At 42.1% G+C, this 13,193-nt stretch overlaps 1 protein-coding gene across 7 annotated transcripts in view; it reads right to left on the reverse strand.

Annotated features, from left to right (window-relative positions):
- Positions 1 to 13,193, reverse strand: part of PLCH2 (phospholipase C eta 2) — a 1,499,317-nt gene that overhangs the window by 36,951 nt on the left and 1,449,173 nt on the right. For all 7 annotated transcript variants that reach the window (XM_085609277.1, XM_085609254.1, XM_085609273.1 and 4 more), the window contains 2 exons: positions 10,298 to 10,444; positions 9,472 to 9,551 (listed from right to left, as the gene is read on the reverse strand). In XM_085609277.1, coding sequence (XP_085465403.1) covers positions 9,472 to 9,551; positions 10,298 to 10,444 — 227 coding nt within the window. The remainder of the gene's footprint in view (positions 1 to 9,471; positions 9,552 to 10,297; positions 10,445 to 13,193) is intronic.

A 13,193-nucleotide genomic window follows, 5' to 3' on the forward strand; every position in this document is an offset into this window, starting at 1 on the left:
CGGGAAACAAAGAGATGGTGAGGGAAATAAAGGTTTGCGGAGAGCAAGGAAGAATATCACTAAGAGCAAAGGAGAAAGCGGAGAAAGGGAATAGGCAGTGAGGAGTGAATGACAGGTGTGATATAAAAGGGTAAAATTAAATAGAATGACAAACAGAATGCAGGCATAATGGAGAGCGAAACTGAAATAAATGTGGGACTGGGTGCAAGGCAGAAATAGGCAGAGGAAAGTAAACAATTAAAAGGAAAATGAGATGGGGTGGAAATATAGAAAGGTATAAATAAAGAAAGGCAAAGAGTCAGGTGTAGAAAAGACAGGGGAAGAGAGATAGGAAAAGGAACAGAGAGAAACTGAGAACGAGAGAGCAAGAAAATACATGGAAGATGAGAACATAGGGTAGTTAGATATCAAGGGAGGCAAGAGAAAGAGGACATAGTGAGTAAAAGCCTGAATAACGCTATGAACAAACATGTATTTGAGAAATATATAGGTTCACAGTGAAGGAAGAGGTACATGAGAAGGTGGGGGGATTCAAACTTGGAGAAAAGGAAGGGCGTGGGCTAGGCAGAAAGAGGAAAATGGACTGAAATAAAGAACCAATGAACAGGATAGAGATGAGAAACAAAAATAATGAGAGGATAATGACTTACCCAAAATGTAAAGTTCACTGAAGGGAGAAATAAAAAGGCAATGCACATAAAAAAAGAGGAGAATAAACTATGGTATATAAAATGCAGGACAGAAAGCAAATAAAGCATGAAAAGGTCACCATAAAAGGAGAAGAGAGGATGAAAGACTAAAGGAGAGACAGATTTGAAACGTCTAACAAAATAGGGAATAGTTGTTTTTTTCACATCAACAAGCCCAATTAGTTTGGTTCTTGTTCTGGAAAAAACAAGGCATTTTGAATATTCCAATCACTTGTAAATACAGGAGAAAGGGAAAAGAACAGCTGGGATTTATAACTCAGAGAGGACTTGATGCAGATCTCTCTATAACCTGCCTATCCTGGATCGGCTTCATAAATGTTGTGTTTTCTGGCTGTGACTAGCCGAACAAAGCCTGCCGGGTCGCGTCACAGTCCAGGTTATGAGTGAGTGGATAGGTCGTAGAATGCCAGTGGGAACCACAGATGCTGAATGATGGAGCTGGTGAAAGAAAACACATGCAGGTTCTGGCGTGGTTCTCACTGCACCGGCCCGGGACATGAGGGGAGTACCTGGAAGGCGCCTAAAGAATCTCGGCTTGTAAAAGTAGCTTTTGGACAAAGAGAAGGCCACTGAAATCACAAACAGACAGAGTAAAGGCAAATCAGACAGACACGACACTGCGGAGGAAGGAAAGAGAGAAAAACACACCTGAAAACACGGAAGAGAAGACAAAGAAATTACAAGGCACTTGGACTACAGAAAACAGAACAAGAAACGCCTCTTTGGTGACGACAACTTGCAATGAGGCTCTACATATACTAACCGGAAGTATACAATCACACAGTCATTTGTTCGAATGGTCAAGGCATGTACATATATTTTTGTAATTCAAAAGCTGCTTTTCATAAACTTCCAGGGAACATATTTTTTTTATTCTGGTAGGAGGGGGCTTATATTATCTGCAAGAAAGTTCTGGAGATGGCCTTCAGTATGTACGGACTTCCGGTTATGCGGCAGGACTTCCGGGCCTGATGTGGTAAGGCGGTTATTGATAAAATCCAGTCTCACACAAGCAACTGAATTTCATGTCAGTGTCAAAACTGAAAATGCACTTGCCACATAAGGTACCAACAGGAAGTCCTGCTTTATAACAGGAAGTGTGTCCTTAACAAAAGGGCTAGACCCCCAAAGCAACTTCAAAGGTTTCAAAAGGTCAATGAACCCTACTAATTAGGTCAACAGGAGGTCACAAGTAGACGGGCCATCCACGACAAAACATTTTGACTGGACTTCACATTTAAATATGACAATACCCTAACATGCCCTTTCATCAAACATTTCTGAACAACTTTAATCAGTTTTTAATGGGACAGGGTGGTCAGTCGCCCATTTTCACAAAGCCCCAAACCACACAGAAGACTTTAGTAGGAAGGAGAACATTTAACCTTTGCTCGCACATCTACAACTACAAATGGTGACCACCTCATTGGAACACAGGTCAGACAGACAAAGAAACACTATCTCTGATTGGAGGATCTTACCTGGGCCTATGCGGGTTGTACCTTTTTGGTATGATTACATTCTTTAAGATTGCCCAAATAAGCTGTTGCCACATCTCGCTAGTTAGGCTTGAATTATAAGCAAAAAAAAGTAACTCTAGGGATGCAGGAGCCAAGCCCCAGCAGACAGCAGCTCCTCGGTGTTCATTGAGATGATGCTAAGAAGGGGAAAGCGTGGGCTCCTATTTCAGTGATGGAACTTGAAGACCTGCCTTACTCAAGATGGAGGACAAAGAAGAAAGAGAGGATGGGAGAGAAGAGGAAAGCTGCGAGTAGGGGAAGTGGGAGGGAAAGGAAGGGTGATCACTCCACACAGTGGGAATGTTCTGTATATCTTAAGTTTCATTCTAAATTGAGAATTTATAAGGCTCAACCAGGAATTGTTGTTGAATTGAACAGGCAACTTAAACAAATGTTCAGACATCCCAATGAAAGTGGAAATTTGGATAAGTTGAGCAGTGAAAGCTCGACTAGACTTCTCTCACCCATTTGCACGGCTGCAGCACCAGGTTTTCCAACATTTCCCTCCATGGGACCCTAGTTTAGTTCTGGAGGAGCACATGTAGATGAAGCGCAGCCTTAATGTCAGTGCATCCCATGGCCTCATGGCAGAGAAAGATAAGCCCATGGTGGTAGTCTTATGATCAAGAGGAACACCAGTATAGTAACCCTAGTGATGCACTAACTGTTTTCCAAATATCGCTGAACAAGGCAATGTGGTAGGTTCAACCACTGACCTTGTTGTGAAACGATTGCTGAGCGTCTGCTACGTCCTTCAGTAGAAATGCCTAGATGTGGTTGGACCATGCTCCTAGTTCTGCATCCAAGGCACACAATAGGCCACATCTTGGTTATTTTGTGGGGCTGAAGCAAAGTGATTACCACACCACATTTACATGAAGGTGACCCACCAACAGGAATTGCGCATAAAATATTGACCCAACCAGCCTCGAAAGGCTACTGATTAGAGCTCTAAATGAACTCCCTAGTGACCTGAAAAATGTGCCCGTTCATGAATAATAGACCCACAGTTATACCAACAGAGGGAAATGTTTCTGTAGACAATCCAGATTTGCATTGTCGCAATCAAAAATAACCTTTTTTTAAATCACCAGCAATTGAAGTCTCTATACTAAACCTTACGGCGGGCCTCACATGGTGGATGCACTTGTATGTTTTCACTGGTAAACATGACCGGACTGAACAAAAGCATCCCTGCCAAAATGTTCTAACTAGTTCTGCCCCACTTCTTTCTCTTCTCTCTCTTTCCATTTTTTCTCTGTCTCTCTACTTCTCTCTTCTTCCTCTCTCTTCTTCTCTTTCCACTCTCTTCCTAACCTCTCCCTTTCCCTCCTCTCTAGTCTCACACTCTTGCCCTCAATGTCTCTGCTGCAACGAAATCTGGGTAGCTGGGGAGAGCGACAGGGGAGCTAGCAGGCTACTAGGAAAAGCCCGATGAGGTAAAGGGTCCCTCCGGCCCTGTTGGTAAGTCTACAGCAGGGTGAAATGAAAGGAAGACAGGGATCATCCAGGTTATGAAACCAAACATAGTATCAGTTAGCAGTGCTCATTTACTGATGTTTAGAAATACGAAGACCTTCACCAAAGATACCCAGTGTGAAGTAAAGAAAAAGGCTTTGTTGTTTTTATGTGTGCCAAGGAGGGAAGGACACACATGGACAGAGCGGAATTGGTTGTTCAGATGGGAAGTCTGACATATGACTGACTCTGTCTAGTTGTTATAAGCTTGTCAGAGGCTCTGGTACTTTTCAGGGGCAACCCTGCTCTGCTAACTATAGTGTATGTGGATTACTATGGGGGCACCAGGCAGACTCACCGAGAAACGACTGCGTGCACCCATGGGACAATGGTCATTTGATTCTACTGGGAATACAAAATAAGTGACGGGTGGAATGCTAGAATCAATCTCAAACAGGTAATTATTCTGGGCCGCCTCCCAGTCCAACATTTGTTGTCCACCATGCCACCTCCTACATGACCCACCCATATGCAAATCAGCCTTGGTCCTGCTCCAATAGAAACAGCCGAGTCCAAACTGCTAGGACATCTCGCCTCTGAACTGAACTACCATTCCAGGCCCACTGAGTCATATCCATCTGCATATCAGCCCTGGTCAGACTCCAACAGGAACAGCCCAGCCCACACTGCAAGGGCATGTCCCTTCCGAACGGGAACAGAAGCAAACCCAGACCAGTATTGACCTATTTGGATCTTGTAGGTGGGGTGCAGCTTGGTTTCAGTGGCACATTGGCCTTAGATGACTGATGACCCCTTGCAAGGCGGAGTGGCCCCTGAAGGGTCGGTGGCCCCCCTGAGTCACAAGGGCTGCAGGGATCTGTGTTATTCCCCTGATGTTGGACGTAATAGAGTCCTGACCTGGTAATTCTTTACATTTACAGAGTTCAGAATTAGGCAACAGCATCAGGTTCTTAGACATTTTAGCTCTCACTCCAGGTCTCAAATGAATAATCACTCACCATGAATTCATCTTTAAAAACAGAAGTCCTATCAGCTCTGAATTTCCTGAAGAAATGACACATTGCATGCTACAGTCTCAATTAATTTTCTTGCAGTCACTTAATCCCCTCTTCCTCTCACCACTATCCAAGAGGACTCAAAAGGCAATCTTATCTTGCTGCGTGGGTGAATATTTTTGCTGAGCATAACATCTCCAGGTTTTAACAAAGAAACTTTTGATCTTCTTCTCTGACTGCACTTGTCATTCCTTCTTTTTCTTTGGTTAAAAATCTCATCATCATCTGGGCTATCTGGAGTCCATGACAAAATGATGAGGGGTTGCAGCACGAAGTATGTGTCTGTGGCAAACATTAGCTAGTGCCCTTTTGGTGGTTGCATGTGGAGTCAGGAAGTAGTCTTGCAGGAAAACATAGCTGGCCCATTCAAGATTATGGCCAGCGGCATGAGCAATGTACAGTACTCGTAATCTGCTCAGCTTCTCTCTTTGCTTGTGGCCACCTGGGAGTTATTTTAGTCTGCTTGACCCCCAATGAGAATAGTTATTCAAGACATCTGAGCTTTTTTTCAGGAAACCACCATTAGTTCATAGTTCTTTGAAAATTCTGTAAGGAGCCATAACTTTTCCTATTTTAGAATTAGGATGTCAGCAGTTGTAGAATTTACAACCTGTACATCAAGATATTTTGAATAGTCATCAATGATAACCAGCATGTGGTACCCAACAGGCAACACGCCAAAGTCAGCACTGGTCCTGGCCTACGAATTCAATTTGATGTGTTCAGTAATGGAAGGAGTCGGAATTTCACGTGAAAACCACACTTTGGCACCCAGATGGCTCTTGGTCCAAACTATTTCATGATGCCCAACATTGGCTATTTGAATACCTTGTTAAGCGAATGATCAGAGAATGACTAGTCTTTTTCCTTTTATCAAACAGTGATTTTAGTGTCAGCTTTATGGATGGGGGAGATGTCAAGCAATTGGCCCCAAAGCCCCGCTGCCCTGCTTGGATGGATATCTGCAATTGTCCTGAAGAGTGGTTGATTGAATCCTATCAAGGGGCACAGGCTTCGGTCTTGACTGTTCTACCAGAAACCTAACACGTTCCTCAGTCTTCTTCACTTCTACTGCTTCTTTACAGTTTGTTGGCCAAGCATGTCTGGATAGAAAATCAACAGGTTTCTGGGAATTCAGGATGGTAGTTTACAGAGAAAGAATTCTTCTGAAGTACTTTATTAACATTATGCAATAGGACTGAACCAATTATAACACTGTATGCTGTTGGTGTCACACAGATGCAATACCACAGCCCCCCTCCGGGCTGAAAGATATGCAACCCCAGATCAGTAAACAGGGTCGTACTTGCCTAAAGGTAGGGCTACTGGGATTCTGCGATTCTGCAGCCCCTGCTTTTTTTGCACTATTATGTTTTTCCTGCATTTGCCATATAATCCATCATTTGCTGCATAATCTGTAGATTTTAACAAATAAAATATGTTCTAGCTCAAATGGACCAAAAGTTACTAAAAATATGGCAACATGTGTTCGCCACAGAGAAAAGTCCTTTGCAAAGGTTAACTGGTCATCTTTCAGTTGCTTATTTCTGTATTTAGTTGTTTAAAAGGTTCTAATGAGTTGAAATCTTTGCCCAGACACTATTACCATGCCTAAAAATTAAAAAATAGTAAAAGTAATTTTGTCAAAAAATTTGCTGCATTATACCACATAATTTGCCTTTTCTTGCTGCATGATTTAGTCAACATAATCGCATAATTTGGTGCTCCCTTGCGGCATAATTCCACTGGCCCTGCCTATTGGACAATCACGCAGTGACCGACGTGCTGCTCTGACAGGTCAGTGAGTGGGCCGTTTTTTGTTCGTTTGTGAGTCTGTTTTAGGGTTAACAGGGTCGGTTTCACTGTTAATTCTTCTGATATGAAAGCAAACACTGTCTTCAGCAAGCTCAAATCCATGCAGTGTTCCTTGCAAAAACACTTGAACAGCACGCCTTAATAAGTTCAAAACTGCCCCAATTCGCAAACATGGGACAATTTTAGGTATCTAATTCACTAATATGGGCCACTTTTATTTCAGTGCCGAACCTAATTTCCGCCCCAGTCCTATCCTCCCGGAGAATATCTGATACTTTTCCAGTTTTCTCTTTTAATGACTCTCGTCTTATTTTGGGGATATAACGAGGAGCCCCCTTTATAGTGCCATCCAGATTCACAAATACTGTGTGGCTTGTAGTTGTTGTCTCGAACCGCCCTGATCTACGATCTCAACTAGGTGTCACTCTGGCCTCACATCACAACTAGACAAGAAAAGAAGGGTAGTGGAGGCATTGTTCAACTTACGCTATTTGAATACTTAATATTATTACTCACTTTCCTTCAATAGGCTAGTCTCTTTTTCATTAATAGCCGGATAGTCAATGGTTCCACGCATAAATTCGTAATAATGTTATACTCTGAAGTCAGTGTTACTTCAAATTGTCGCCTTCAAAATAATTCCTTCTCTAGTGTGCAGAAAGAATTTAATCAGTCACGGGGCGCCCTCTTGTGGATTGTTACAGTTAAGCAAGCAACATGCTAAACTGGACTTCATTTCATCACATTTTGAAGAGCTGCTGAGTTTTCGGACAGCCAGAAACATGGTCATTTCTGGCCATGTCAAAAGCACCAGGATAACAAGTTAGTCCGTTCGACCATTTACACTCGAGTCCAGTTTCAAGTGCATACAATGATTTCGTACTGTGTCACTTGTGCATGGTCAGGAGGCGGTTATTCAGTTTACTTTTGAATTCCTTCATGGTTGTTGCGCGTCGGATATTAAAAGCCACCGCTGTTCTCTCTATGTTGCCCGACAGACGTCTTACTTTTCATCTGTTCGCTATTTTTCTTCACACTCATTTCTGCAGCAAAGCTCTTGCTCCCCTTACTACCCTCTTTGTGAAAATACATATTTATCACCGTCTCCTTGGATCCTCGACAGTTCTTCTGGCCTTTTATCGTCTCCTCTCATTCAAGTAGTGCTCTTACGCTGAAAAATGTTTATTTCCTGAATATTTTAAAAAAAATCATATCACATGCTCATATCTCTTCTTTGCCAAAATGTTACTTTTTCTAGAGCCATTTAATGTTGGACTTCAGATTTAATACAGTGCTTCCACTTCTCTTATCATTCACTCAGTTTTTACCATTTTACCGATAGCTCCAGAAAATGGATAGAACAACGCAAGCGAAGCCTTACTAATCTTGCAACTTCGCAATATGTTCTGTGCTGGCTGGTATTTGCCCCGGTACACCGCAGCATTCCCCCCACTGTCTCTGCACTGCTACCACAGTGCTGCGCCATTTTAAAGTAATTCGCTAGGATAATCCATAGGTAACATTTCTGTGTCAGTGAACCCGCCTTCCATCATGTATTACTGTTTCATCATGTTCAGTGCCCTAAATTCACACCTTTGAGCTTTTTCAGCGTTTTTACATCAATCCAATTGATTTTTACTTTCTTGAAGCTACAGTTTTTTTTTTGCAGCCTCAACAATATTGATGGACAACTTTGCAAGGATTGTTTAAGAAGATCCATGTGAAAATTAAGACTTTTGTGTCACCTCAAGTTGCACAAGTCATTATCTTTGTTTATAAAAAGATAATTATACCACCCTATTAGTGTAGATTTATGACTTTTGTACATTCACAAATCCTTCCAGAGGTATACCTGGAACCCGCTCCAGGCTTCCAAGGGGTAGGTTAAGAGGACTTTTGTCAAATAAATTCCTACTTTTGCATACATGTAGGTAGTAATTGTACTCAGTAATTGTACTTTTTTTTTGCTAGTGTAAAATGTTTGTCATGGAGAAACTCTACCCCCTAAACCCCCACAATTTATTAGAAAGTGTTATATGTCAACGTGTTTACTTTATTACATTGACCAACACAAATATTGAATCCAGACTATCGACTACTACTACTATAATTAAGGTAAATATACACGTGTAAATATAGATTTCAATCTAGTGCATCTGCTCGCTTAGCTGAAACAATTTTGGCCAAAAATGAATACCAGTCCAGGGACCATGGGATTTTGCCCACTCAGCATTGTTTCTTCTTTTCAACCCCCACTTGGGGCTTTGCCTCTACAAAGCAGACAAAGACTGATCTTGAGGAGCAAGGAGCGTTCTCCTTGAACACAGGTTTTTTGGTTGTTTACCCTGTCTGGAAATTGGCTTTTCCATGGAGACTGACTGCACTGAAAAAGGAAGGAGACACTGGAAAAAGAAGCTGCAGAAGTGCACAAGTCTGCAGAAACTCCTCATCTTTTTTGGTAAGGGGTTTTCCCTAGCTTAAACTACATCTTTATCCAGTGTATTAAATACATAATCAATCAATCAGGGTTCTTATAAAGCATGGCTAATCACCCGTTAGGGCCTCAAGGTGAATATGGTCAACGCATTGGATTGCTGTGTGTCGAGAAGGAGCACATAGATTGTGTTTTATGGACAAATTATCATATTCAATAATCATTCGGCACATTTGTTAAGAAATATTACATCATAATAGTTATCTAGAAGTGAATGACATTGGAAATAGAGGGCAGACCAGTGTGACCTTTTACTTCAAATCTGATGTTCTCAATTTAGGAGACAAACCATATAGTATAATTTAACACACACATGACCCAATATCCTATGTTTTTCTTTAAAGATGTCACCCAGAGAGTGCAGCAAAGCCTCTGCGGCACGCATGCTTTGTACCTACCTTACCACTGATGTCATTGACTGCTACGTGGACAAAGATGGATGCCTCCTCCATGCCCTCGAGGTATACGTGTCGGTAGCCTAAAATTTAGACAATAATGGCATTACAATCATAAAAGGTCTCATTTGCACCCTGGATAATAGGACTACCAATTGAGTGGCTGCCTGTTCTGCCTCCTAGCAGATAATTCCAATGCTCTGGATAAAAGGCTTGATTTTGGGGCGAGGAGCACAGAACAAAGACAAGAGGCAGGACCAGAGACACAATAGCCAGTTTGGACATTGGGACATATTGTAACAGACCATTAAGTCTGAAAGACTATTTGTAGCCAGTTACATGCCTGACAGTCCTGACATGTGATTGACTCCGCCTGGGTCATACCAGGCGTTCAGAGAAACTGGCTTGTCGGTGCACAATATCCAACATCCTGAACTATATCAGCCTTTCAGTAGCAACAACCAGTGGTGAACTGGGGTGTTCTTGCCTCTCCCTCTATACTTTAAGCCCTTAAAAACCACCAGGTTAGTGCAAATTATCCAGATTGCCCTTTAGCTATGGGTATCCGCTAGGCAAAACCTTTGAGGCCGTAGAACGGTTCGATGGGGCTACTTTTCACTGGTCGAACTGGAAAATTTTAAATCGGTTGCAGTGGACGAGAGTGAACTCAAATATGTTTCTATACATCCCACTAATGCATGGATGCACCTGGAAGCTATTGAGTACTGCACATTACACTGTTCTCAGCTGTAATAAAGGACATCCTGTCTTACCCTATATTGTCCTATACCTATGGCGGGAATCGAAATATCAAAAGATTATGCATTACCTGGCATCATGCTGCTAAAAGCTAAAGTCCTCTGTCCAATAAAGTCCCGACCAATGGGATCGTGATCCCACACCAGGAAGCGAACCAGCGTGACCTCAGGCATGTGCACAGTGAACACCAGCGTCTCCTCCCACATTGGGTTGAAACCTGAAAAAAGAAACAATAAACCCTTTTAAGAGCCTGCACTGTTCTGCACTGTGGAAATGTATATGTATGCCCCTTACTTTCCATTCTATATATTTATACCTCTATCAATTTTTTTCGCTTTGTAAAATACAGAAGTTACAGATAGCAGTTTTCCTCATCTATTTTTATATTTGACGCAATTTGAACATCTACTGTTGTCTCAGCAATAACAACCCCTTTTTGGTGTCTTTGTGAGACTACAGACCCCTTTGTAGATCAAGGATGAAAAGAGTCACCTGTAAAAAACATGCACACCCATCAGACAATAACAGAACCAATAATCATGTAATCAATACATTTTACCAATAATAATGTCCTCACAAGATAGACATTTTGGTAGCAATCATGCCCTCACCAGATAGTTTTTGCAGTGGCCACCATGCCTCTTTCTTTTTTAGCTTTCTTCAGTGCTCACAGGCTGACACTCATTATAGTACGAATCATAAAAGTCCATAAAGCACCCTCCTAAGATACTAATGATAACATCACTCTGCCTCATATATTTTTTTATGCAGAGTTTTATATAGCGCGAACTTGACCCGAATTGGGTATCAGAGCGCTTTACATATCACCAGTTACGCTACATGAGGACACACATTCATTTTTGGTAGGCACGGGGAGATTAAGTGATTTGCCCAGAATCACAGGATGTTCAGCGTCATTGTTGAGACTTGAACCCAGGTCCCCACGTTTTAAGTCGACCGCCCTAGCCATTAGGCCAACTCCTCTCCCCGTATTACATTTACAAAGAATATTACCATCAACAGGAAAGATGGAAAAAAGGAGGCAATGTCCATCAAGAAGGCAGGAGGGAACCAGACTACTGGGCCAATAAGTCTCTAAGCACTGACTGGAACTTGACAAGTTGATCTTCAAGTCTGAGTCCGGCAGTTTATTCGAACCAAGAATTTCTTTTTTAAACTTGTTTAAACTTTGGGAGTATTAAGAGGGCCTATTCAACAAAGCACATGCCTCTACAGGGAATGTATGTTTAGATATTATCTTTGAGCTATGAAATTAAAGATCCATTAAGAAATGAGTAGACAAGACAGACAATATGAAAATTCAGTATGTTTCTACTGGTAACCGGGTCACACCTAGTGCCACAAGCATTTCCATAAGTTTGAAAAAAAAATTTAGGATGGAGGAGCCCTACTCCCACGTGCAGCAGTTTCTCAGCACCTTCTTTAGGAGTCCACTGAACAGAGGGCTTCCATTGTCTACTTGACTATTTATAAGGGTTCACCATGCAAGTCAATAAATCCTGCTGCCTTGCTACTTCTTTCGTAGAATGATTTGAAGATCTTATGTTACCTCTCGAATGACTTTCCCAAGATGGTTGTGCAGGCCATGATCCGCTCTAGATTTGATTATTTTAACGCTCTCCATGCCAATCATTCCACAATACCTTCTTGCTAGTCTTCAGGTGGTGCAAAAGTCTCTGCCAGGCTACTCCTACAACTTTCCCCACCAATCGTTGATATCTGCTGGTACATGTGATCTCCATTGGCTATCAACTGAACAATACTGACTGTTCAAGGTCCTTCGTTTCTTCGCAGTCTTTGGCACTGGTTCCTGGATCACCAAACTCACTGAGTAGTCTGCTCTTCAAGCTCTTTGGTGTTGACGGTCCCTCCAATCCATTATAATCGCAAACGCAGCCGCGCCTTTAATTTTGTGTTTCAAATCTTGCAACCTCCAACCTTTTTCCCTTCGTGCTCAGTCCAATTTTCTCTCCTTCTGCATTTCAAATAAGATGTATCGGTTTTCTTTCTAACCTTCTCTTTTTGCTGCCCTACCTGCAGCTGATTAATCCCATTAGCTCCAAGACTCCTTTATAGGGTAGCAGTTTGTGCTTTTACAAATGAACATCTTCGTCAACTACACTTACGTTTTCTTCTTAGCGCATTGAGAAACCAGGAGCCAGACGCACCGTTGCTCAGTCATAAAGCAGGGAAGTGCAGTTTGTACACTGACTGGTTTGCAAATGGGAATGGAATTTTCTATGCACCCTTTCTACTAATAAGCCATAGCTCAAATTGTCAATCTGCAGGGGTCCACAAAACATGCTTCCCAATGAATACTAATTAGACAGGTCACAATTTGAGACCCTGTGTGATTGGTTGTTAAAGGTATGTTATGTTATGTTGTGATGTGTTGTGTTATGTTGTAAAGATCTATACGGAGCTCATCACACAACAGTCTTTTGGCGCTAACGCAACCCAACACATTGACTAATCCCAGAACAGGAGGTTAAGGTGCTTTAAAAATGAGCAGATTTTAATCTGAAGTTTAAACACACAGATGCAAACTCTCGCCCGTCGCTGGTCAGATGGAGCTTAACAGAAAAAAGACGAAAAGCACCGACCTAATCTGCTTCTGGAAAGTTTGAATTGTTAATCCAATTGGAGGTCGAGTAGCATAAAGATCTCGAAGACAAGTACATTTTGACCCAGATCTGAGTAGAGCTTGGGGAGTATCCATTGAGGGGCGTCTGAACAGTGCCAAGCATCTAAAACTGCGCCCTCTACCGACCAGTGAAGTAATTGCAGCAGGGGGAAAGAGTGATTGAATCTGGAGCTCTGTAGTCCAGGAATGCAGCCATAGTCTCAATTACTTGCACTCATTACAAAAGGTATTCAGGAAACCGCAAATTCAGTGAGCTTGCATGGCCTAGTCATGATCTGATAGTTACAGCAAAGGCAACATT

The sequence above is a fragment of the Triturus cristatus genome, chromosome 1_2 (genome assembly GCF_964204655.1).
Source record: "Triturus cristatus chromosome 1_2, aTriCri1.1, whole genome shotgun sequence".
Taxonomy (NCBI): domain Eukaryota; kingdom Metazoa; phylum Chordata; class Amphibia; order Caudata; family Salamandridae; genus Triturus; species Triturus cristatus.